Source organism: Lontra canadensis, unplaced genomic scaffold, assembly GCF_010015895.1.
Source record: "Lontra canadensis isolate GAN:19392208 unplaced genomic scaffold, GSC_riverotter_1.0 scaffold98, whole genome shotgun sequence".
Lineage (NCBI taxonomy): Eukaryota > Metazoa > Chordata > Mammalia > Carnivora > Mustelidae > Lontra > Lontra canadensis.
Window position 1 is genome coordinate 5293958 of NW_022631092.1, and position 26658 is coordinate 5320615.

Sequence of the window (26658 nt, forward strand, 5' to 3'; positions counted from 1 at the left end):
CAGGGATGATCACCACAGCACATCTGCCTCACTTCGTCTGAGGCTCCTCCGTGAAAGAAACACATTTAAAACAGTGCCTAGGGGCGTCTGGGTGGTTCAGTGGGTTAAGCATCTGCCTTTGGCTCAGGTCATGATCCCAGGGTCCTGGGATCGAGCCCCCCCCCCCCCCCCACCCCCGCATCGGGTTCCCTGCTCAGCAGGGTGCCTGCTTCTCTCCCTCTGCTGCTCTGCTTACTTGTGCTCTCTCTCTATCTCTCTGTCAAATAAATATATAAATCTTTTTAAAAAATAAATTTAAAAAAATGAAACAGTGCCTGGCTCGTCGGGAGGGGCAGCCATTGTCCTCTATTACCAGCACCACGGTCATCAAAGCAAAGGGAATAAACCCAAAAGGGGAGGGGGTAGCTAGTCATTTCTCCTCTGCAGACAGGGGCGAGGGAGTCACCAGAAAAAGAGGGTGGGGAAAGTACACTGAAAATAAAGTCTTAGAACCATCTGCTATCCCTTTATCACGTCAGCAGCCTCACTCTGGAATTCTCCGCCGTGCAGAATCCCACCGAGCCCCAGGACTGCTGAAGCGTTCAGAGACGGCTGCGCCCCATCTTCCTACCCCAGTCTCTGTCCCCGGAGCCCACTCCTTTGTGTCCTGGCCCTATGAAGCCATCACCCCAGGGACCGGTCAGCCCGATCCAGGCACAACCCGAGGCCCTTCTTTTCACCTTGGCAAGCGTGCACCTGGATTTGTGTTCCTGGCACGGCGCTCGGAGGGGACCGGCTGTGACAGTAAGGAAGGTCCAGCTTGCCTTCCTCTCTCTCCTTCCCCTGGGGCGCATCCATCTGTCAAGCTGCAGAAATAGTGCTTGCCCACTTCCCCATCCAGGGGCTGGATTCTCCAGGTAGCACCTCCCGCCTGGAGTTATGAATACCTTCAGTGTTGCCCCAGAATACTTACAGCGCCCCCCTCCCCGCTCCAAGCCCACCCCGCTGGCGCCCTGTCTGGGGGAGCAGGGTACGGGGAGGAGGAGGCCGCGGAGGAGGAGGGCGGAGAATCAGGGGCAGTTTGCGCGAACAAAGCCGGCTGCTGCAGACAGCAGAATCCTTCCTGCAGGGGAGAAGCAGCCGCCTTCCCCACTGATAACTTAATGACTCTGGCACATTTTCATCAGCCCAACTTGGAGCACGCAGTGGGTATCTGAGCCAGTGGTTTCCGAGAGACTGAAAGCAATTACAGGATGAGCGTCCAACGACAAAGCCTGGGCCTTGGGAGTCACCAGGCCGCATCTCATTCCCAGTTCTGCCCCGTGGCACTTTTCCACGACCCGAGGATGCTACTTCCCTCTCTCTGCAGCTCCACTTCCTCAGTCTGTAAAATCGACCCAGCAGCACCTGTTGGCTGCTGAGGCCTCCAGACCGTCACACTTACAGACTGTGAGGCAGGCACACGGTCCCACGCGGGAGTTCATAGCAGCCCACAAGATAGGGATGGTCGGCCCCACTTCACAGATGGGGAAACTGAGTCTGAGGGCGTTGAAGCAACTCCCTCCATGGCAGGGCAGGATTTGAACTCAGGTCTGCCTGGCTTTGAAGCACATGGCTGAACAATGTGCTATCCTCCCTTGGGACGCCCCTGCCACTGCCTGGAGCTGACCTCCACGGCCCCTCGCCCTATGCCTCTGGTTTGGCCGGCGGGAGGCACGGACAGGAGAATGGAGGGTGAGAAGAGGAAGATGGGAATTGGTGCCCTGCCCTTCCTGCTTGGGCAGCGTGCTGGCACAGGCACTACCCCACCCTCCCTCGTCCTGGGCACCATGTGTCCTCCCCCTGCCCCTTGGCACTCGAGATGGAAGGGCTGCCCCTCTCCCTGCTGGCACTTGCTATCCCGCCCACATCTCCTTCATCGTCCCGTCAGCCGCTTGTCTTCCCTTCAGCCCTTCTGAGTAGAATCCTATGTCCCACTGGGCCCAGGACGGATACACAAGGAGGCCGATCTGACAAGGGAATCATACCCTACCAGACTGGGCCATAGACGTTTGGGGCTCCCCATACCTTCCTGACTTCTCTCCGCAGAAGCATGTGGGGGATGGAGGAAGGCCTGCAATCCCCTGGGTAGTCCCTGGGTAGGGAGAAGCCCCAGTGAGGAAAGCCCTGCAGGACTCAGCGTGGGATAAAACTCGGGGGCTACTTCAAAAAGCCACCAGGGCAGACTTGCTCACGGTGGGGTATTAATCCCTACGACTATTTTTAATGCCTAGGCCTTAAAGAGCCAACGATGGCTCCACTGACCCAAATGAGGAGGGTAGCCCGGGTCCTGCAGTGTCTCGGCATCAAGAGGCCCCCCTTGGGCAAGTCCCAGTGGGCTTCTCCTCCTGGCCCAGATGTCCAAGGCCCAGACACGTTGGGTGGCCTTTGGGAAGCCAGGGTTCTGGCCCTGGCTCGCCTACTCACCAGCTATGTACCTGTGGACAAACCCCATACTTCTTTGGGCCTTGGTTTCCCCAACTGTAAAACAGGACAGTTGAATCAAATGATCTCAAAGTCTTTTGATTCTAGCACTTGGTGATTCTCTGTTTTCTCTGGGCTCTCTGAGGCCTGTATGCCTCAGCAACTAGTCCCTGGACCCTGAGAGAAAACCAGGGTCAGCTCCCGGCCTTAGGACCCACCCTGGGCTGCCTACATCCCTATCCCCTTCCCCCAACCAAGCCGGGTTGGCAGCTGCCTTCCTGTGGCTTCGTTTCTTCTTCCAGGCCACACTTGGTGCTTATTTTAAACTGAATTCTTCCGGATAGAAGCACAGGGGGGATGGAATAAGGGTGGGATGTAACATCCTGATTTTTCAAAGCCGCATTCCTTGGGGCCTGGCACGGACCCATGTATTAGGAATGAGCCCAGAGACAGGATCTATCAAATGCCAGTGATCCGCAAGTCCTGTGTCTTCAGTGAGGGAGGGCATTCTGCTTATTTCAGGAATTTGCTATATACTGAATGTGACTCTGGTTTTTAAAAAACAGGAAGAATGGAGATAAGCAACAAGCCTTTCATTTCTAAATACAAAAAACCCGATTTCAGATCCCCAGCAGAGAATGCAGAAACTCCCCAAACCAAAGCATTAAGTGTGTTAGTGGGACTCTTTCCTGCCTCGCTGAGAAGCAGGGTAGCAGAACTCTCGTGAACTCTGGGATCTGCCTGCTTGGGGTGGGTGACCTTGGGCAAGTTACTTAATCTCTCCAAACCTTGGTTTCCTGGTCTGGAAAATGGGGCTGATGACAGTTCACATCTCACCTGGGTGTTATGAGAACTGAAAGAGCTCATCCTTGGGAAGTACTCAACACAGTGACCGGCCTTACGCCCACTCAACGTAAGGCGTGCTTGCTACCTCCTCTGGTCCCTGATGCCTCCAGTAGCCAGGGCACAGAACAGAACTGGGGACCCAAGCTCTACTTTCCTAACTTGGCATTAAAAAATAAATAAATATTTATTGAGCACAACTATGAACCAGACAGTGAGCTAACTGTTTTTGCACACAGTCTCGTTTAACCCTCTGGGAAACCCTCTAAGGTTAATCTTATTGTCCTCACTTGACACAAAAAGAAAGCAAAGCTCAGAGAGGTTTGGGGATTTGCCTAAGGTCACAGCCAGGAAGTGATGTAGCAAAGATTCAAATCCTGGAGTTCTGACTCGAGAACCGCATTCTGGGGTCCCCTTGCAGAGACCGTATCTTCAGTCCTTATTCTGGTGTGTCCTACCCTGGCACGTCCTTAATCTACTTAAAGGGCAAAATATAATTCTGTTTTTAATCATGCATTAAAAATTACCTAAATAATAAATGTAAATGTCAACATTTCCGGGGAAAATAAACAAAGGAAGGTTTAAAAAAAAATTAGACATGTTACCATAAAGTATGGCAGCCCCCAGATCTGGAAATGTGGCTAGGGTGCTCTCCCTCAGGCTCTCCAGGTGAACATCTGCCATCAACTTTGCCTCAGATGCAGATGGGGCTTTATTTGGGAGTCCCGACCTACCCGGTGTGTCCCATTGGCCTTTCCCTGAGGTAGACCCCCATCCACCTACAGCATCCACGTAAGTGCCTTGCTTCCTTTGGGGAACAAAATGCCCATTAGCATGTGGTGAATATTGCTGCCTGGATGTCCTACTAGTTCCACCTACTCCTGTGTCAGTTTCTTCATTCCCCAAAACTAACTTCTCCTCTAGAATATTCCAGTTAAGCCTCCTCATGTCTCCATGACCCAAGCTCAAGACTTCAAGAGCTCCTCCCTCTCACTTGGACCCCACATCCCATTCTGCAGGATTTTCACTCATAAAGTCTCTCCTGTTGGCCCCGTCTACTTTGCCCTTGCTGTCACCACCATCCAGACTTCACATCTTCTCCTATCTCCTTCTCAGCCCTCAGGCTGCAGGCTCCCTGCCCTGAATACACCTTTCCAGAACACACCTTTCTGGGATCATCATGTTCACAACTGATGATGCAGGCCCACCTCTAAGCAAATCAGCCTGCCATTCCCAGTACCCTTGTCCCATGCTGAACCCCCCAGTCTTCCTACCCCAGTGCTCTGTTCTGGCCAAGCTGGTCTCTCCCCTGTCCTGCTCTGTGCATCCCACACTCCTCCACATTTTGGGAGCAACCATTGTGCTAGGGCTGGGATGCAGGGTGAATGTAGCATACCTCATGCCCTCCAGAGGCTCACAGCTCAGCCCAAAGAACTGACAGACTGCCATCATCCAGTGTGACAGGTGGTGGCCTACACAAGGTAAGGCAGATCCCAGGAAAAGGTGAGTGACAGGAGAGGTGGGAGACACTGTAGGGTGGGGGGGGGAGGCATTGCTGACTGGGATCCAATCCTGGCTCCACCATTTTTTTTTTCTGGTTGACCTCAGGAAAGCTAATTAACCCCTCTTCTCCCCAGTCTCCTTATCTGTAGGATGGAGGTGACCATACCATCTGTCTCATGGCACTTCTGTGAGGGTTAAAGAATTAATATAGATAAAACCCACAGAATGTTCCAGGCCCATAATATAAGTCAATGAACTTCTGCTATTATTGCTATTAGCCTGCTGGTCTGCCACCACCAACTCCCACACATACCCCTCCCTCCGGGGAGAATAAAGTCAATTCAACACACATTCTCACAAGCTCTGCTTGGCCTCCTAGGGAAGTAGCCTCCGACACACCAGCTCCTGCCCCCCCACCCCCGCCCACCACTCCCTCCCCTGAATCCCGACAGCGCTCTCTATCTACTCAGTGAACTATACCTGGCCGGGTGTTATCTCTGTGATAGCGGCCTTATCTTTCCAACTCTACTGGAGATGGAGGACAGAAGGAACCAGCGAAAGAGGAAGAAACATTCATTAAGCATATCCCAGGTGCAAACATTTTTATATACATCATCACACGTGCCTTTCCCGACCATGCACCATCCCCACTCCACACCTGGACCTGGAGCCTCCCAGCAGCAAAATGATTATTTCAAAAGGCCCCAGGTAACAAGCGAAAAACCAGCAGAACCGCCATCTGACCTCGGCTTTTTCTCACTCCAAAGTCAGGTCACGTCCCTCTTCACAGAGCTCTCTCTCTCTCTCTCTCTCACCTGGGTGGCCCTGACCTTGCTGCCCACTTCCCTTAACCCCCACAGCGACTGGAAGTGAGACACATCAAAGGCTGTGCCCCAGGCCCTTTGACCTTACAATTCCACTCCTAGGAAATCATGAAAGCATTATGCAAAGATACAGCCTCAATATTGTTGGCAATAGTGAACAAACTTTAAACTGCCTAAATGTCCAACAAGCGGAACACGGCTTGAGCAAACTGGGGCATGCCCACGTGATGGGACACCATGTAGCCCTCCAATGTCATTAACATGCCTTTACTAACCTAAAGCGATGCTTCCCATGTACTGTTGAGTGGGGGGATGGGTGAAAACGGTCTGTACCATGGTGTGCATGCATGCACACGCACGTGTGTGCGTGTGTGTGTATGTCTGTGTGTGTGTGTGTGTACAGAGAGAAACGGAGATAGAATCCTCAAATGATATACAAAACCAAAACGGAAGCTATCTCTCAGGAGAAAGCTTATGGGTGATTTTTATTTCTCCTTTATGCGAATCTGTGATTTCTGATTTTTTTGCAGTGAATAGGTATTATTTCCATAGAAAAGATCGTTTTTAAAAAAATCTGCTGCCCATGTTCATATCTACCCTGTTACTGGTCCTCTGCATCTTGGTAGGAATTATTTGCCACAAAGTTTGCATTCAGGAACAGCTAGCGGAGAATCGGCTCTGGCTGGAGGACAAAATAATTCAAGAGGGCTTGGGCTACAGCTCGGAAAAGGCAAATCAAGTCCTTGAGAGCGCCAGAGGTGTGGGCCAGGGGAGGGGAGGGCAGGGCAGGCAGCAGGAGCAAAGGAAAGAGAGAGATGCAGGTGTGAGGGGAGCAGGGAGAGAATTGGGCAGCTTCTCTTCAGCCCTGCCTGCGGGACCACCCTGCTGGGACACCATGCAACCTGTGTCCGCAACAGGATGGCATTTAAATATTTAAAAAGACCCATCTTTGCCGTAACAAATGCACTCAATCTCCAGGGATCAATCCCATGCCACTGGCCCTGCTCCACAAATCAAGTTTCTGGGGCATGGAGCCTTCCCCACCCTCCCCTGCCGCACCCCATGCAAGGACCTGCAAGATAATAGCGTGGACAACTGAGTGATGAGCCCGGCTTCCCTTCAGTGACAAGGGCAGCCAGCCTGAAGGCCGCGTTATTGGCTTTTCCACTGCAGCTCGAAGCTAAAAGCACATGAGCCTTAGAGAATGTGGGGCCTTAATGCCCTCAAAAAAAAAAAAAATTTTTTTTTAATAAGACTGCAATAGTCATCTGATTCTCCCGGTACACTCAGGTAAGGGGGAATCCAGAGTAATTTTAGGAAGTTGAGGTCAAGCAGATTTTCTGAGACTACGTTGGGTGCAAGCTGCGTCTTCCCCATATGCCAGTCCATCCAGCCCACAGCCCCTCTCAGCCTGCGAATGTGATGGTCCGACATCTTGTCTCCAGGGAGAAGAGACTCATCGTTAAGCCACTGCCTGGGAAGAAAGGAGCCCATGGCGTGGGGAAGGGGTGCTGATGGGGGAGGTCGAGATACTCAAGAAAGGAGACCCCTCATTGACGAATCAGGAAAGTGACATCCTAGCCCATGAAGGGTAGAACCAGGACCACACCCCCAGACTTTTTGCTTTTCCTCCCATACCCTTCTCCCTCCAGGATTCCACCACCAAGAATGGCAGGAAGGAACCACAAACCCTATTCTGAAACTGCCCCACTTGGACATAGTTAACCCCCACTGAATTTCTAGAAGGGAGGCAACACCACAAAGTGGCCGTGTTTTCAGTCACGGGCCGCACAATCAAAAACACATGCCTATGGGGGGAGAGGTGGTGGAGACCAAGGTTTTTACTGATCTGGAGACTGAGTTGGGTGCACCCACTCCTGGAGTGTGAGTACCAGACAGCACTCAGAGCTGAGTCATGCTCCCGGGAGGGCTCTGACCATGTCTATTGCCTTTTGTCACTAATCCACTCTAATGCCCCAGTTTCGGGGAGAGGGTGATTTTAATAGATTTAAATGTAAAAGGCTTAAAAGTATATAATCTATTCCGTTCCTGCCAGCCTGACGCCTAGAAGCCATCTGTTACCAGTGGACATGGCTTCATCTCATCAGTGAGATATGTGTGATCATTAATTCACTTCTGGTTGTTCTTTAGAGATGGGGAGACAGGGTAGGCGGAGGGGCGGAGGGAGAGGGAGAGAGAATCCTAAGCAGGCTCCACGGCCAGTGAAGAGCCGACTCAGGGCCCAGTCTCATGACCCTGAGATCATGACCTGAGCCAAAATCAAGAGTCAGACACTCAACCAACTGAGCCACTCGGGCGCTCCATTAATTCGCTTCCAAAGGTTTATTTACTTATTTATTTATTTGAGGCAGGGGAGGGGCAGAGGGGGCGAGATAGAGAGAGAATCTTAAGCAGACCTCAGGCTGAGTGCAGAGCCCAATGCGGGGCTCAATCTCATAATCCTGAGATCACAACCGGAGCCAAAACCAAGAGTCAGACGCTTAACTGGCTGTGCCACCCAGGCACCCCTAATTCACTTTTAAAAACATGTTTTTTCCTCAACTCTCAGGAGAGCCTAACTCCAGGGTAGGAGGGCATATTTTCCCGGCAGTATGTGTGGACACGTCCCTTCACCTCTCTGCACCCCAGTTTCTTCATACTAAAGTGAGGTCAACTGTCCCCGCCTCTCAAGGTTACGGTGAGGACTTACAGAGACATCGCACAGAACGGGCTCAGCACCGCGCTCCGCAGGCGGTAAGCGCAGTGAGCGGGCGTTATCACCGCGATCTGAAAAAACTGGGAACAAAAGACAAGCACTGGCAAGGCTGTGGAGAAACTGGAACACTTGGACGCTGCTGGTGAGAATGCAAAATGGTGCAGCTGCTCTGGAAAATAGTACGAAGGTGCCTCAAAAAACTAAAAATAGAATTGCCACAGGCTCCAGCAATCCCACTTCTGGGTATTTGTCCAAAAGAACGGAAATCAGGATCTCAAAGAAATATTAGCACTCCCAGGTTCATGGCAGCACTATTCGCAGTAGCCAAGATGTGGAAACAACCTAACTGTCCATTAACAGATGGACAATGACAAAAATGTGGTAGATCCATACAACGGAATATTCCCCATCTTTTAAAAAGAAGGAATCCTTCAATATGCAACAGCATGAATGGATCTCGAGGACGTTGTGCTGAGTGAAATAAGCCAGTCCCAGCAAAGCCAATACTGCGTGACTCTACTTACATGAGTAGCCAACCTCGTAGCATCCGAGGGGGCAGGGGCGGTTGCCGGAGGGTGGCGGAGAAGGGGGTTAGGAAATCACTAAGCAATGGGCAGAAGGTTTCAGTTGAGGAAGATGAATAAGCCCTACAGATCTTCTGCCCAGCACCGTGCCTGTATTCAGCAATATCTATCGTACACTAAAAATGTATTAAGAAGGTAGGTGTTAAGTATTCTTTCTACAGTAAAATAAACTTAAATTTTTTTTTTTTTTTAATTTTTAAAGAAAAAACTGGGAATGGGCAGCTGGATGGCTCCGCCAGTTCAGTGTCTGCCTTCGGATCAGGTCATGATCCTGGGGACCCGGGATGGAGCCCTGCTCCGCGGAGAGCTTGCTTCACCCTCTCCCTCTGCCCTTCCCCGCTGCTTGCACTCTCTCACTCTCTCAATTAAATTTTTAAAATCTTAAAAAAAAAAAAAAAAAAGGAAGAAAAAAGAAAAAAACTGGGAAAGAAAAAAAAAAAACAAAAAACCTCCATGACTCACTTCCATTGTGCCCAAGGAAAGGGGTAAATGGGGGCTTTGCTCCACTCTACATGGCTGCTACTTAGAGACACAATGTTTTCCCTTTCTTCCATATGAAAATCATCCCCCCACCCCACCACCATCCTCTCTCCTATGATGCTACTTAAACAAAGACAATGGCAAAGTGGGTCTCATCCAGAGTCAGTCCCAGTGATGCTAATAGAAAATTCAGGGCTGGGAGCGATTGGAGAGAGAAGAGATAAACATTTAGAATGATTTTTAAAACAACCCAGTAGCCCAACCCAAGGATTGCTTTCGTATGTCTGTCTCCAGTTATCATCCCACCTCTAAAAGGGGGCTAATGATACTGTTAGGATTTAAAGCTATTAAGTAAATTAAGGCCAAGTGCTGGATTGCTGAGCTTTATATGGGACTGCTGAGTTTTAGATCAATGCTGGGAAAAAAACGGGAAAGGAAAATTTCTAAAGAGACCAACTAAAACAGTGCGGCAAGCCTATAGCCATTGGCCTGGAGAATTCCTGAAGACTCTAGAACTTCCGGATGCTAAAAGCAGGGAACAATAAAAAGGCTAGAAGCCTTCGAATTTGAATGAAGTAGACCAGTCACTCTGAAAATTCAGAAGGAATTCCCCTGAGAAGCTCGCAAAATATGCAGGTTCCTGAGCCTGCTCCCCGCGGTTCTGATGCAGAAGGTCCAGTAAGAGGCCCAGAAATCACATTTTAATAAGCATCTCGGTTATCTCTGTGCAGACGGCCCAGGTCCACATTTTGACAAACACCGACAGCCTTCCCCACAATGTCATACTCAGTTGCTCTGTGGATAAGAAACATTTTTCTTTGGCAAGAGATTGAAACAGAAGAACCAGAATTTTACTCCTAAAGCTTGGTAAACATTAAGGATAATTAACAGGGATTGGTTACTTGCTGGAAAATGAAGTATTCATGTACACACACACCACAGACTAGGTAAAAAAAATAAATTATGTTCAGATGATTTAGTATTTCTCTGAGATGGAATAAATTCGATGGCTGAGTGAAAGGCAACTGGCAAACTATCTATCACCTGAAGTTAGCAGCTAAGATAATATTTCAACCACCCATCCTGAAAGGGATGCTTGGACCAAGAACATAATAGGACAACTACATTTAGGAATACAAACCAAGAAGGGTTAAACATAATCACACCTGAAAGATAGCTATTACTACTCCACATATAAACCCAGGAAGAGGTGGCGGGGTACAAGGTGGCCTAATATTTTCATAAATAACTCCGGAGATGGAGTGGGGATTATGCAAATCAAACCATAGACAACACAACAATGGCAGGGATTGCAAATCTGCAGAGGATGAAATTCAACTACGGGGCAATGTCTTTAAATTTGCCTTTATTGAATCTCGTATATTGAAGTCACATATTATTGTATCTCTTTATTGAGACTCAATAGGGCTAAATGCAGAGTGATTTATGGAAGAAAGAAAAATCAAATGCATGAAGTAGAAAAGAGCACGCACCTGGCGAGGCATGGGGTCAGGACAGGCCCGGCATGGGAGGTCGTGGGCATGGTGCACAGGGCAATGGGGGGGCCAAGTACTTCAGTTCTCTACACATACCGGCTGTTATTAAGAGCCGATGGGTAAAATAAACAGGGAAGTGTGTCTGTTACTCTCGGAGCTACTTGGCCCTGGTGTTACTTCCAGTGGGAGTGCCGAACTTAAATGTAAACCTGGAAGGGAATTTAGAGCAGGCCATCACAGAGGTTATGGGATGTGGCCCTAGATAATAAACCAAGAATACAAGGGGATGTGAAAAGCACCCCCAGAATAGACAAAATACTCACTGTGCCTATTTTGGGGGGAAAGATGTGTAAAAGATAAAGGGGCAAAAGACAAAATCTGCTAAAATGGAAAATTTAGCTCCTATTAAGGGAAAACAGAGCACAGTTGGAATCATGAAAGAAAGGGTAGTTTATGGTAACACCATCCCTGGGGACACTCAAGGAGGTGACCGGACACATCTCTACTTAGGATCCATTAGAGATTATTAAAAGCATTCCTTGCTCAGTTCGGGGGTGGAGGGTGGGCCTCATGACCTCCCCAAAGGTCATCCCTATCCCAAAGGATCACGTGTCTGAAGGGCACCAGATAAAAATAAAGTCTATTAATCACCAAGCTGCCACACAATTCCCTAAGAGAGCCAGGAGAGAGAAGGGCAATCTACGGTAGGCCGTGGTCCCCGAGGGAGGAGAAGGGAGGCAGCGGCTGCATGGGCAGAGCCAAGGAATCAGCCACTGAGACTTCCAGAAAGCCAACATCAGGCCTTTGTATAGTCCTCCGGAGCATCACGGGGTAAACAGAAGGAGGAAGAGACTGCGGGGAAGGGGACAGAAAAAGAGCGAATGGCCCTGGGAGCTCCTAAGCACAGTGACAAGGGTTGGGGGAAGGACAGGATGTAAGCACCCGGTGCAGAAAGACGGGAGCCAGGCAAGCGAGGGACACCCACAGAGGGTGCTCCATGGAGGTTAACAGGCGAGGAGGAGGACAGCTGGAAAAGGAGTGAAGAGAGGAACTGAGAGGTGGGTGAGGAAGGGCCTTGTCAGGGGTGTCTGGGAATTTATGGGATTATGGGCTGCAAGTCCCATGAAAACTGAAGAGATAGAGCAAAAAAGTAATCCCACTAGCTATGCGAGCAGAAAATCAGATCACAAAAATGAAGCTATTTAAAAGAGAAATTGAATGGCAGTGCCCCAGTCCCAAAGCAGCTGTTGGCATTCTTGGGGGCTGGGCGGCTCCAGCCAGACACAGCTGGAAAGTCTGCTCTTCGGGGGTCCTTCTGACCCTTCCCAGCCCGGAACCAGTCCCCAGAGGGCTCACGTGCTAGGGCTTTGGTGCAGCCGAACAAAACAGAGGCCCTTCCGGGAGGCAAGACCCAGGCCAAAACAGGTACCTCATGACTTCGCCAAGAGACACCAGCCCCCATGCCCTGCCTCCTCCTGGTCCTGGAACAAAACCGCTGTGGGACGGAGGTGTTACCTGTAAGAGTTGTCTCGTGAGTGCCATCGGTACGGTGTATTAAGCAGCCAAATGGGGGTCATGGAGTTTGAGTTCTTCTAGCAAAATGTTCTCCAACAGCTGTCACCCCACCAGGCACAGAACAACTTTTTGAAATCAGAAGAGGCCAGTGAAGAGGGAGGGAAGGAGCACCACCCCCGATGTGCTCCCTGAGCCCCACCTCCCCCATTCGCCCTCTGCTTCCACAGCGAATGCGGACACCGCCAGATGCCTGCGAAAGGAACCACTGAGCCACAACCCTGCCTGAGCCACCTCGCTGCCCTTCCCCCGTGGCCCAGCTCTGCGTCCTCGGAGCGGAAAAGACACGAAGGGAAGATGGTCAGGGAGTGTGGTTTCTAGGGCAGTCCCTGCTGTGGAAGGAGCAGATGGCGCCCCATACAGTGAGAGATATCTAGGGCAAGGATTTTAAACCCACCACCCAATGCTCGGGTAGGTGAGAAAGACAACAGTGTTCCAGCTGACAGCAATCCCTCAGAGCTGAAGGGTCAACTCCTGCTCCCTGCCCCAGCTCCGTCTGCACCCCCTAAACCAAGACCAGCCAGTCCTTGCCCAAGAGGTGCCTCTGAAGCAAGCAAGAAAGGCCGGAGATGGACCGTGGGCTGTTTATTAAGCTAAGTCGTCGTCCGAGGAAGATTCATAACTTGCCCTACCTGGGACAGAAGAGAGAGAAGGAAATGAAAGCGAAACATGAAAAGCCAAAGGAGCCAAGTACCTTTGTCGGAGGAGTTTGAGTTATGCTTTTGTTTGTAACTCTCTGAAACAGAGAAAGAAACAGAGGATGAATCTGAGAGAGAGAGAGAGAGAGCTCGCCAGAAAAAAGCCACGGAGGAAGAGCTGCCAGAGACAGGAGGCCGGCACCCCTGGCTGCCTTCTCCCTCACGCACAAACACCTGGGTAGGCGAAGCCTTGGCGGCGGCAACAAAAAATGGTCCCTTGGTGGCAGGCATGCGAGCTGGGGGGCAGGCCCAAGAGGGGAAGCCAGGGAGGCTGAGGCTGGGGGTGCAACAGCCAGGGAAGCGCAGGGAAGGGGGTACCAGGGGCAGAGGCAGGGTCAGGAAGGCGGCCTGGGCCATACTTACTGTCACAGACGTAAGGTTTGTCATGGTCTTCCTGAGAGGCAGCATCGTGCCTCCTCCGGCCACCTGCCGAGCCACGGGCCTGGGGAGACAAGGAACGGGGATGCCCGTTACAGTGATGCTCACTACGGCTCCTGAGCTTGTACTCTGTGAGGCCCCGAGCACTTCACCTACATCTCTTCCTCTGGTCTTCCTCACAGCCTTTGAACCAATACCAACCCCATTCTACAGGCCTGGAAACTGAGGCCCAGAGAGGTCAGGGAACTTGCTCCAGAGCACTCAGCTACTCACCCACGTCATCTCATGAAACTCTCACAACTCCAAGAGAGGTACTACTTTTCTCCCCATTTTGCAGATCGGGAGACTGAGGCAACCCCAGGTTAAGTAGCTCGCCCAGGGTCCCTCCGCTATGAAGTGCGGAGCCAGGACGTAAACTCACAACAGTCTGACTGCAAACCCTTCATCTTCCCCATCCCTGTTCTCTATGGTTGCCACAGGGACCTCCTCCTCCAGCTGCGTGGCCTTCTAGCTTCATGGGCCCCACATGGAGATGCCCACCCTGCTCCCCTCAGCTGACCGGATGATGGCGGCCTGGAGCAGGGAGTGTGACTGCAGTCATCACCCCGGGCTCTCGCCCCAGGCTCACACAGTCCTCTTCAAGTCTCTCAGGGGCCAGCCAGGCCTGGAATCCAGCCCGGGCATGGCGGTGAGCTCTCCTCACCCCTCTCCCCTGCTCCTCCTGGGGGTGAGCGTCAGCTGAGGCCTCCCGGTGTGACCTGCTTCAGGCCTCTGGCCAGTAACAAAGGCCTTGACACCTCACAGTCCCGACTCCTGATCCCACCACCCTGCGGGCATCTCCAGAAAGAGCCGGCCCAGCCTGGGGTGGGGGTGGGAAGTGTTCCACCTCCAAGGGTGGAGGAGAGCAGCCAGAGAGGGTGCTGGCAGCATGGCAGCCCCAGGACAGCGGCTGCAAGAACACGGCAAGGTTTATTTTTAAACCTTTGTAAGTCCCACACAGTCACGTGGGTAGCACCCTGGCCGCCTCCAGGTCATTCTCTGGTAATGAGTAGCAGTAAACTCCAAACCAGGGAAAGGGCCTGCTGAGGGCTTTGGGGACCAGAAGGGGCCCGAAGCAGATGAGAAATAAAACATGGCAGCCACCTGGGGTGCGGGGGAAATGGGGCAGTCCCAGGGCCTGGGCCTGGACAAGTGGCCCTGGGGACCTCAAGGCCAAAAGGCCTGTGATGCACACACACACACACACACACACACACACACACACACTTGCGGGGGATTTCACAGCGGAAAGGCCTGTACCCCAGGCCTGCGATGTTCACACGCTCTCACAAACACACACTCTTCACAGTCAACACCACCTGCCAAGCTACCACCTCCGCCACCTCCTCAGCGCATCTCTCTCCAAAACAAATTACGAAATTCCACCTCCCTGCTTCCCTCCCTCCTACTGCTTTGCCTCTCTGCCTCCCCAGCCCCCACCCAAGGCCGCGGGCCCCCAGCAGCACCCCCCCACCCCCACCCCAGCCCTCATTACTCAGAGTTGACCTGCAGGGGGAGCTGTGAGGTGCTGCGGTCACGGGGGTGGGGGGGGTGGGGGGGTGGGGGGGGCACAGACAGGCCTCCCCACCTGCCCACCACCGGGACAACAACGACCACGACAACAGGGAGGGTGGTCACACTCAGCTGCCCCCCCCACGCCCCCATGGTGAAGCCAGGGACAGCTTGACGTGCGCAGCCCGCAGCCCTGTCACAGCCGCCTGCTGCAGGTGAAAGCAAGTCAAGCAGAATGACGAGCCAACAGCAGACGCGGGAAAGGGGCTCTGAGACTAAAAATACCGCCTGGGCCAAGAGGAGGGGAAGCGCGCACTCGTGGGGGAGCTGCCTGCAGAAGGGGGAGGGCCCCCGCTGAGAGCCAGGGCTGGATCTCACCCCGCAGGACAGACCAGCACCATGGCTTCCACACTCTCCCTGCACCTTGGTTTCCTCAACTGCAAAATGGGCACACGGAAGGGAATCGCTCAAACTTGGAAACTCAGATGTTTGCTCAGATGTCACCTCCCCCGAGAAGCCCTCCCTGACCAACCTAGATCCATTCATAGCCTCTCCATCATTCTCTTTCCCCTGCCCAGCTGTATGTTTTGTCCCGACACTTAGCGTGGTTTGACATTATATTATACATGTTGTTGCTGTACTTGTTGATCTTCTGTCTCCCCAATAAGGGCTGGAAAACGTCTACTTGGGCTGCACTATATTCAAAACCTGGTACGGGGCCTGACACTTAAGACACTTTTAATAAGCCTGGGCTAAATCAGTTGGCCCGTCAGTCAGTCAGCGAGTCGGCCGTATTTGGTTCTCCTTCATTCTTTATATCATAATGCTGTTGTTTCTTCCTTCAAACGTCATCTTAGACTTTGCATTTCCCTTCTGTTCCACATTTTAATCCAGGAGCGCACCCACTGACCCTGAGCGGCTCAAAGAACCTACCAGCTGGGGTTCTACTCTGCACTGCCCTTCCCAGTCCACCCTGGGACTCCCAGATCAGTTAGGGTCACTCATTCATTCATTCATTGCCATCTAACACCCACTGACACACCCAACAGCAACCTAGTGCCAATCTCATCAGGTTCCCCTCGTGCTCATATATGATCCCTGCCACTGACCAGCCTCTGCTCTGCCACCCACAGTTCTCCATCGTTTAGCCCCACTAACATCCCACTCCTCTGAGAACTTTCCTCCCGCCAGACTAAGGAGTAAAAAGAACATCAGCTTTAAAGTCAAACAGGCATGGGTTAAATCATCAGCCATGTGTCTGTAAACAAGTTACTTCTCTAGGTTTTCATTTTCTCAGCTGTAAAATGGGCACAGCAACACCTTTAGTGCAGAGTTGCTGAGAGGGCTGGCGCTAAGAGTGTGTGAAACCACAGGGGACAGAGCCACATCCACAGGAAGTGCTTGATAAATTACGTCCCCTTCTTGCCCAAGCTGATCTCTTCTCTCTCCTCTGAACTTTTACTGCATTTGGTTAGTGCACAGGCAGAAGCCTGCTGTTTTCTAATTGTATCATGGCCATTCGCATTTTCTCCTCAATTTAATCCCAAAGTCCTTAAGAGCAAAGAGGGCATTTCACACTTTGGTATGAACACCCAACACTTAGATCGGTGTTGGGCACATAGCATCCCAAGCTCTCTTACATGTATTAGGTCAATTCATTCCTACCGTATACCATGAGTTACAGAAAGTAATACTATTCCCATCGGCACTGATGAGACCAGCTCTAAGGTTTGTGACTCATCCATAGTCACAGAGTCAGTAGAAGGAGCACAGCCTAGGTTTCCAGGCTCTATTCTGTAAAACTTTGAGGCTGACTGTCCAAAAGAAACCAGTCCTCCCTCTCTGAGAATTGTTCATCCCACTCTACTCTTCCCCACCCCACCTCCCATTCAGACACTGGTAAGCCTTGATTAAGACAGCCTTGATTGTACCACGTGGCCCAGCCCCACTGGCCTCAGTTGATTGGCTGGCTCAAAAGTGGTCACATGACCTAAGCTGGGCCAATCAGATTCCACCTCCAAGCACCTGGCGTTGGGGCAATGACTGTAGTGAACACAGGTACATGAACTGGGAGCCCGTCAATGCAGGAGATATGGAGCTAGGAAACAGAGTCTTCTGACAGAAAAATAAAGAAGGAAGAAGCAGGGGCCACAACGGCCTAGGTTCTTTCCCTGTCCTAAGTCCCTGCCATTTTCTTGCCCTTCCTGAGAGTTGAAACTTCAAAAATTGTACATATTTGGGGCAATAACCCAGCCGCTTTTCAAATACTCCCCGTTTTTGCTGAAGTGTGGAGTTTCTTGCAATTAAAAGACCCTTGACTCGGGCTCAGGGAGCTAGTTCCTCTATGGGAGCTGTTCTCAAGTAATGGCTCATAAGGGGGTCTGCATCACAGCACTGAATAGTCCGAGAATGTTCCTTGAAACTTTACACTCTCGTTCTCTCACAAGCGCACCATGGCATTTTCCAGAGGCTCCCTGACATGATGATGTCCTCGTTCTGTGTGCTGGTGTATTCTGAAGATTAACATTTCTTCTGCTTGAATTTCTAATACAGTAAGTATCACTAGCTATAACCCACCAGAACAATAGCTTTCAGGGGGGCTCTCAGTAATTTTTAAGTAAAGAATTCCTGAGACCAAAAAAAAAAAAAAAAAAAAAAAGAACCATAGCTCCCTATCCTTGCTATTTATTTATTTGTGGGGTTTTTTAAATATTTTATTTATTTATTTGAGAGAGAGAGAGAGAACATGAATGGGGAGGAGAGGGGAACAGATTCCCTGCCGAGCAGGGAGCTGGATGGAGGGCTCCATCCCAAGACCCTGGGATCATGACCTGAGCCGAAGGCAGACACTCAACAGACTGAGCCATCCAGGTGCCCCCACATCCTTGCTATTTAAAATGTGGCCCTCAGACCAGCAGTGCGGGCATCACCTGGGAGCTTGTTAACCAGACAAACTCTCAGTGCCCCCCACACCCCCAGACCCACTGCGTCTGAATTTGCACTTTAACAAGATCACCATGAGCTTCTCATGCACATTAGTTTGAGAAGCACAGGACTGCACCATAGCGCATCAATAAACAGTTCCTGATTGATTGATTGATTGATAATGCTCACATGGATGACTTCCAGGGATTTCATGAATTTTAAAGAGCTTGGATTCCTTGGGCTAAAGTTAGCAAAGATGCAATTATTAATTGTTGGGTCTGATCATCAGAACTCCAAGTGTTGTTCCCTTTGCACCCTCCGAGCAATGTCTAGACTTTATTAAGCACTCAGAATTGTCTGGGTATTAGTACTCCGTTTTCCTGATGAAAAACTGAGGCCCAGAGTATTGCTATAATTTGATCAAGATGATGAGGTTACATAATTCACCCAAAGTCTAGTAAATAGTGGAGCTGGGATTTGAACACATGGTTCAAACAGGGCAGAGGCTGTTCTTGGAATCACTACCTCACCCCTGACTTCCTCAATGAGTGCACAAAGCACCTAGGGGTCTTGTCAAAGTGCAGGCTCTAATTTGGTCCATCTCGGGTGGAGTCCAGGGTCCTGTGTGTCTGATAACCCCCCAAGTGGTCCTGAGGTCGAAGTCCAGGGACCACACATTGAGGTTCCACCTATCAGTCCTGACAACAGAAACACTCTCCGGGAACCAGCCGCTGCCTGAATATACCACTTAAAAGCGTAGCTTAACTGAGGCTATGGGTGAAGCAGTCTCACACCTGTATTCCAGCCCAGGCAGGCCTGCTTACGTCCTTCTAGGTCATCCCATGGCTCCCACCATGGGTGACATGTCCATAGTGTCCCTACCTAACATCGAGCCATTTAGCTGGCTCTTGGCCAACATCAGATGGGCCCTGAGCTAGGCGAAGCCCCATCCAGCTCCCTCACTGTGCTCAGGCCTTCTCTCTGCTCCCAGAAAGTTGAAACAGAACTTTTCTTTCTTTCCTAACACTCAGTCATTCATTTGACAAGCTGGTCTTTAGTCCCATGATGGGCACTGGGCCAGGCATGACTCCATGACAAAAGCACAGACCTGTGTTCGAATCCTGACTTCTTCTTTACTAGGTTAGATGACCTTGAGCAAATTCCATAATCTGTCTGGGAGTAATAATCCCAGAATCTGGGAATGAAACAAGAAGTGCTGGCCAATAGAGACATAATGTGAACCACACACATCATTTTAAATTTTCTAGTAGCCATACTTTTTTTTTTTTTTTTAAAGATTTTATTTATTTATTTGACAGAGAGAAATCACAAGCAGACGGAGAGGCAGGCAGAGAGAGAGAGGGAAGCAGGCTCCCGGCTGAGCAGAGAGCCCGATGCGGGACTCGATCCCAGAACGCTGAGATCATGACCTGAGCCGAAGGCAGCGGCTTAACCCACTGAGCCACCCAGGCGCCCCGCCATACTTTTTTAAAAAGAGTAAAAAGAGAAACAGGTACAATGGATGTTAATAATATCATCTATTCAACCCACTGTATTCAAACTATTATCATTTCAATATATAATCAATATAAAAAATATTAATGAGCTGCTTTGCATTCTTCTCATACTAAGTGTTTGAAATCTGGTGTGTATTTTACCTTTACAGCACATTGTAATTTGAACTGGCAATATTTTAAGTGCTCAGTTGCCACATGTCCCTATGAGGAACAGGGGAGAAATCGAGAATGCAGGACAAAGTACTAGTCATCACCCTCGATGTGTAGCTCTTGTTGTAAAGAGCCCCAGCACATGGCCTGGTGGCTAGGAAGCACACTGAACGAGTACCACTGCTGTGTTCTTACAGGGGAGACACCCAGCTCACATCCATGCTCTGCTGAGATCAATCATCTAGATCTAGGATGGGAGTGGAGAAGATGTGAAAAGGACCACTGTCCACAATCTACCCTAGTAACTGTGGTTTGAGCTGAGGGATGGGATGGAAGCAGGCCTGGTGGTACACAGCTCTTGGAGTTCACACAAGGTCCAGAGATTCTAAAACCTCCTCTAATGATGGAATTAGATATTCACTACTTTGTGGCCTGCAATGAAGTCATGAGTCTAGGCATTATCATTGGTTGCTGAAACAGCTAGATGAGAACTTGATGGGGAACCTTCTAGGGCGAGATCCGGCTGACAACACCTGAATCCACTGATCCATTTCCCACCCCCACCCCAGCCCTGAGAGCAGAACAGCTGGACAACACATACCTCGTGATGTGATACATGATACAGTAAGAGGCACAGGAAGGGTCCTTGCCCCCCCCCACAAAAGAATTTACACCCATATTCAAATAGTCTGAGCCTAATCAAGTTTCCAGAAAGTGAAGAGGATACATTAAATACCACCCATCCACAAATATAGAATGTGGGGAATTCTGCAAGAAAAACCACCCAACTTCTTCAACAAATAAATAGCATGGAGAAAAAAATATGTGTGTGCATGGGGGGGGGCGGTAGAGCAGGGAAGAGGTATGTCTCGAATAAAAAAGGCTTAAGTTTCAAACAAGCCAACTGTAAAAAGGCATTTTTGAGAAAATCCAGGGAAATCATCAGGGACTAGAGCATAGATATTAGAAGTGTCATTGTTTTTATTGGGTATAATAGCGCTATTCGTTAGAGAAATACATTAAGGTATGTGCAGGTTAAATTATAAAATGTCTAGGACTTGCTTTCAGATATTCTCCCAAAAATCGAATATACATACCAACAAAAAGTGGGAGTAAAGAACAAATAAAACAAGATCATGGCTGAAGCTGCTTGGCCACTAGAGAAGGCATCCAACATCAGAGGGCTGCCCTGCCCGGCCTGAGAAATGCCAGCCCCTGCCAACAAGCCAGAGCAGCCGAGCTCAATGTGGGCAGCACTGGACCACTGCTTACACCAGCCACCTGGGAATCTGCTTATAATACAGCTTCCTGAACCCTAACCTCAACCTCCTAAATCAGGACTTCTGGGAGTGGGTCCGGGAATCTGCATTTGATAGGCTCTCCTGGTGACTCTGATGGATACTGAAGCCCAAGAAGCAGAAGAATTGGGAGGCAGACCGTGATTAGCCTTGGACCCCAACCCGCAGGGCACCCGTGGATAAGAGGGTTAAGGGTCCTACCTACAGCCTAAAGGGGCCAGAAGGCCTAATCCTAATTCTCTAGACAGCAAGCAAGTTTACCCCTAGAGGTCTGTCTCCACCTCATTATTATTCATTGTCAAATGCCCTTGCAGACCCCTGAGGGTGACCGCCAAAAGCCCCTTGGGCTTGAACACGAGGACCCTGGAGGAGCAACCCGCATGCCTGAGAGCACCACCGCTCAGCCTTGGGTCCCTCCCCTCAAGCACCGCTCCCATAAGTTGTATACCTTCCACCACGGATTTCCCCTCAGCCACACCCCAGGCTTCTGGCCTCCTCTTGCCACATCCGGGGCCCCACACCAAAAGCCCATCCCCCACCCACTTGGAAACCATTAGCAGAGGCCGCCATGCTCTCCCAGAGTGATCCTACTCTCCACCTAGTGAAGAACACCCCAAAGCAGGTGATTCTGGGGCAGCCCCAGGGACAGGAAAATGCAGCCTTCTTTTAAGACCAAGTCATGGGTACAGCAGTCACATTCTCCCCTTCCTCCACCCTCCCCGGACCCCCACCCCAACCCTCCCAGGACCCTCACTGTCCCCTCAGGACACCCTCTCTCTCCTCTTCTCCCTCTGGCCCGCTCTAAACTCTTACAGGCTATCACCTGGGGTCAGAGCTCTTCTGGAGTTCCTCCTCTCAGTGTCTTCTTCAAGGGAGACCATGGATATGAGAGGATATGCACTGGGACTTTGGGTCTGGGAACAAATTGTTCTCCGGGCCTTCGCCTCCCTTAACTCTTCCCTCCCTCATGTTGTCCCCAGCTTACCCGTCCTCTGGTCCTGTTCTTGCGCTTGGGGATATCCTCTTCTAAATCTTCTTCTTCATTTCCTTCTTCTACATTTTCGTCATTTTCCAAAACCCTCTGAAATGACAAGAAAATGAACAGAGGGGTTGAGAAATAAAATGCAAAGGAGGAAGCCATCAGAGGGTAATTTGAGGCAGGGGCAGGAGGTCTGTTTTGTTGCTGTGCTCCAACAAGGTGAAGATGCGGCCATTGCTGGAGGAGCAGGGCCTCCAAAAGGCCGCCCAGAGTCCAGGCTCTTGGCCATAACAAGTGTCTCAAACCCTTGGGCCCCTTCCAGCCTGGTCCTCCCAGAGCACTGACTTTTTTCAACTCTTTTTACCCAAAAAGCATTTTCTAAAAAGAGTATACTCTGGTAGGAGCACTTTTCTACGTGGACCCAAGATGTTTTTCAAAATTTACTTTTTTAATGTAATGTTACTTTTTTTCCTAAATAAGAAAATACATTCCTCCTTTCTCTGCCATTCTGGGACCCTGCCCTATTTGATGAAAACAAGTAACTTCCTGTTCATCTGGCCAGAAATTAACATTAATGTGTTGTTCTTATTCATCCATCATTTGTTTTTTTTTTTTTAAGAAAAATGGATTTTCATTACAGCACATTACTTGTAATGAAGCTTAAAGTTCATGAATTTAATTATCTCTCTCCAACAGATCTGTGATTCACATAGCAGCAGAGAAACCAATTTCCATTTTACAGGTGAATAAACTGAGGCTAAAAACAGTTTTAATTGCCTAAGGTCATATAGTGAAGCCATGGCCAAAGCAAAGTCAGGTTCATCAGCTCAGAGTCTCCTGGTTGTTTCTCAGCCATGTGTCTGAAGATTGAAGGTATATTATGTAGACCTTTCCTGTAGGAACCTGAACACTTCACTCCCTTTGTAGGGAGGGGAGGGCAGGTAAGTGTGTCTTTAGGTTTAAGGGCAGAATGAAAAATAGTGGCAGAGGACCCAGCTCCCCAGACTGAAAGTGGGATAAGGAGAAGGGGCATGGAGCTCACTGGACTCCATGTCATGAGCCCTAGAAACCTCTTTATGGACTCACTGTGCAACCTTGAGTGAGTCATCACCTCTTCATGCCTCAGTTTCCCCAATTATAAAATAGGAATTCATTTATTCATTTGATCAACAAACCCTTGTTTAGTGCTGATTATATGGCAGGCACTGTGCTAGACAAGCCACAGAAGAACTACAGTTGGTGACCTAAAAGGATTCTACAGTATAGTGAAGGGAGGACAGATTTAAACAACATCCACAACATATAGTTACAACTGCCATAAACACAATGACAGGCAAGTACAAGCTGCTACGAGAGGCTATTAGAGGGAATTTTACCTAATCTGAGGGTCAGGAAAGGCTTACCTGAAGAAGTGACCTAAGTGAGTTAAGATATGTAGGATGAGCAGAGACTAGCCTTGGGAATGGAGACCAAGGGCAGGGAGAAAGGAAAAGTGTTCCAGGCAGAAGGAACAGCATGAGCAAGCTCCCTGAGGCAGGAAAAGGAACATGGTTTGTCCATGTTGCAGAAAGAGGCCAGGGTGACTAGAGCTCAGTGATTCAGGAGAGATTGGCATAAGAAGAGTCTAGAAAGGAGGGCAGGCACTATATTATACAGGATAACAGCATCAGCATCCACCCCTGTGATGGCATGACAATGGCACAAACTATGAAAAGGCTTAGAGGCAGCACACACTTTACTGACACATGGAATCATCATCACTGTTCCATTGGCCTCCCAGACAATTCCTCCAGGCTGTCCTCCAAGTAGGAAGCCCAAGGGTGAGTTTCCAGAGACCTTCTTCCATGGCCTTCTCATCAGAGTTCTCTCCCAGTCACAGGTGTCAGGGCACTGCTGATTACAAATCCTCACACAGAGCTCAAAACAGGTCTTGTAAATATTCCTCCGGCTTCTCTACTAGGCTTACTTGGGAAGCCATCAGCTGACAGCACGTGGGGTCTCTGGGCCCACCGCAGCCATCTAACAGAAGTAGTGCGGTCTATGAGACACACCCTCTGGCCCACAGCGAGGAAAGGTTGGTCCAGGTCCCCATCAGGCCTCCTACGCTGTCTGCATCTTGGCTTTCTGAACCATAGGTGGGAACACAAGTGGAAGGCAAGAGGATGACAAGTCGAACACTCGGCAGACTTCAGTGAAAAGATGTGGTATAAATATGAGGTGTTGTTGTTTTGACTGTTGTAGCTGTTCAAACAGCTGTCTTGCCAACTCTGGGTCTTGAAGTCATTTAATCATGGTGAGTTCCAACGATCTTGAATTTAAAGGCCATGGCCTCTGGCGGGCTGTACAATCTGACTCCGCCCTCATTTTTTGTCATGCAGATATTTTTGACCTGCAACCTGAATCCCAGGTTGGAAGTGAAACCTGGTGAAGGCGACTGAGCTAGTCTCCAGCACTGCCCACCACATGGCCTCAATGTCCAGAAGTAAATGGACTTCTCCCTCCCTTTCCTGTTGGTCTCCCTGCATCTTGAGAACCCCTAGTCTGTGCCCCAGACCTCTGATGTGACAGCGGCCATTCCAATGTGTTTGCATTTCCTGCGACGATGTGGCCCTGACACCCAAAAGCCTCTCTACATAACCAGGGAGGAGCCAAGAGTTCCTAACAAACAAAGTGTGCCTTCAGGGCTCAGGAAGCAGAGGGGGCATCCTGTGCAGAGGAGTCAAGGGCAGAGGTCCAACTAAGATGCAGCTGAACCCCCACTAACATATTTGCATTCCCTGTCCAAGGACATTATCTGGAAAATAAACACATTTTAAAATAACTTTTTTCCCTGTTACTCTAAACAGTCTTTACAGTGATGATTACAATTGTTTGTGGTTGTGTTAAAAAAGATGAAGGAATGCCGTTAAAAGACTCCATTATCTCTAGCCTGGAACACTGCAAAAACCTCCTAACTGATTTCCCTCCTTCTTCCACAGCCCTGCATCCAGTCTCTTTTCCAGGCAGCAGCCAGGGGGATCTTGGGGAAACATGAATTCGCTGCCCTCGTTAAAATGGCTTCCTTCAGGGGCGTCTGGGTGGCTCAGTGGGTTAAAGCCTCTGCCTTTGGCTCAGATCATGATCTCAGGGTCTTGGGATCAAGCCCCACATCGGGCTCTCTACTCAGTGGGACCCTGCTTCCCCCTTTCTCTCTGCCTGCCTCTCTGCCTACTTGTGATCTCTCTCTCTGTCAAATAAGTAATAAAATAAAATCTTTTAAAAAATAATAAATAAATAAATAAAATGGCTTCCTTCTTCATTTCCATGAAATCAAGTGCCTCCTCCTTGTCCAGAGAGGCCAGAGTCATCGGACACGGCCCAACCCTCCCACTCCATCCTAGGCCCTTCTCTCCCTGGCACCCCAGCACTCTGCTCTGGCCACATGAACTTTCTTTCTTTTTTTCCTTTTTTTCTCTTTTTCTTTATCGAGGTGTAATAGACATGCAATATTACATCAGGTGAACAACACAGTGACTTGACATTTGTAGGCACTGCGAAATGGTCACTACAGTGAGGCTAGTTGCCATCTGTCACCCTACAAAATTAATATAATGTTACTGACTACAATCTGCATAATCCCCTTCACCCACTTCACACCCTCCCAACCCCAACCCCCCTCCTCTCTGACAACAACCAATCTGTTCTCTATATCTGTAAGTCTGGGTTTGGTTTTGTTTTTTAGATTCTATAAATAAGTGAAGTCATGTGGTAGTCTTTCTCTGATTCATTTCACTTAATATCATGTCCTTAGGGCCACCCATGTTGTCATAAATGGTAAGACTTTATTCTTTTTGATGGCTAAGTAGTATTCCATATCTTCTTTATCCATCCATCAGCGGACGTTTAGATCGTTTCCATGTCTTAGCTACTGTAAATAATGCTGCAGCAAACATAAGCGTACATGCATCTTTTTGAACTAGTGTTTCCATTTTCTTCAGAAATACCTAGAAGTGGAATTGTGGGTCATTTGGTGGTTCTATACCATCATACTTTTCCATATTTTTCCATCGTTGCTACACCAATTTACATTCCTACCACCAGTGCATCAGGGTTTCCTTTCCTCCACATGCTCACCAACACTTGTTGTTTTTTGTCTTTTGATAATAGCCATCCTGACAGGTGTGGGCTGATTTCACTATGGTTTCATTTGCTTCTCCTTGTTGATGAGTGATGTTGAGCATCTTTCCATGTGCCTGTTGGCCATCTGCATATCTTCTTTGGAAAAAAATGTCTGTTCAGGTCCTCTGCCCATTTTGTGATTGAATTGTTTGGGTTTTTGTTATTGAGTTGCATGAGTTCTGCATCTTCTGTCTGTTCTTTCAAAACTATAAGCTCAGACCTATCTCAAGGCCTTCAAGCATACTGTTCCTCTGCCCAGAAATCTCCTCCCCATATTCTTGCTTTGCCCGCTCCTTCTCATCCCTTAGGATGAGGTTAAATCCCTTATCTCACTTAGGACACTACCTAGAATCTGTCCCTCCTCTTATACTGAATCTTCACACTCTGTTCTTTTCATGGTCATTTATTGTGAAATGCAATTATTTCCTTTGTGTACTTGTCTTCTGTCTGTCTGCCATTACTAGAATATAAATATGAAGAGTAGGGACTGCTCTCTCTTGGTTTCTCTGTCCCCCCCAGAACCTAGCACAGTACCTGCTCAGTG

General features: G+C 49.5%; 1 protein-coding gene across 4 annotated transcripts in view; it reads right to left on the reverse strand.

Annotated features, from left to right (window-relative positions):
• Nucleotides 1-26658, reverse strand: part of DPF3 (double PHD fingers 3) — a 257321-nt gene that overhangs the window by 81202 nt on the left and 149461 nt on the right. For all 4 annotated transcript variants that reach the window (XM_032837279.1, XM_032837280.1, XM_032837282.1 and 1 more), the window contains exons 5-6: nt 21963-22058; nt 13522-13600 (exon numbers count right to left, since the gene is read on the reverse strand). In XM_032837279.1, the coding sequence (XP_032693170.1) occupies nt 13522-13600; nt 21963-22058 (175 nt within the window). The remainder of the gene's footprint in view (nt 1-13521; nt 13601-21962; nt 22059-26658) is intronic.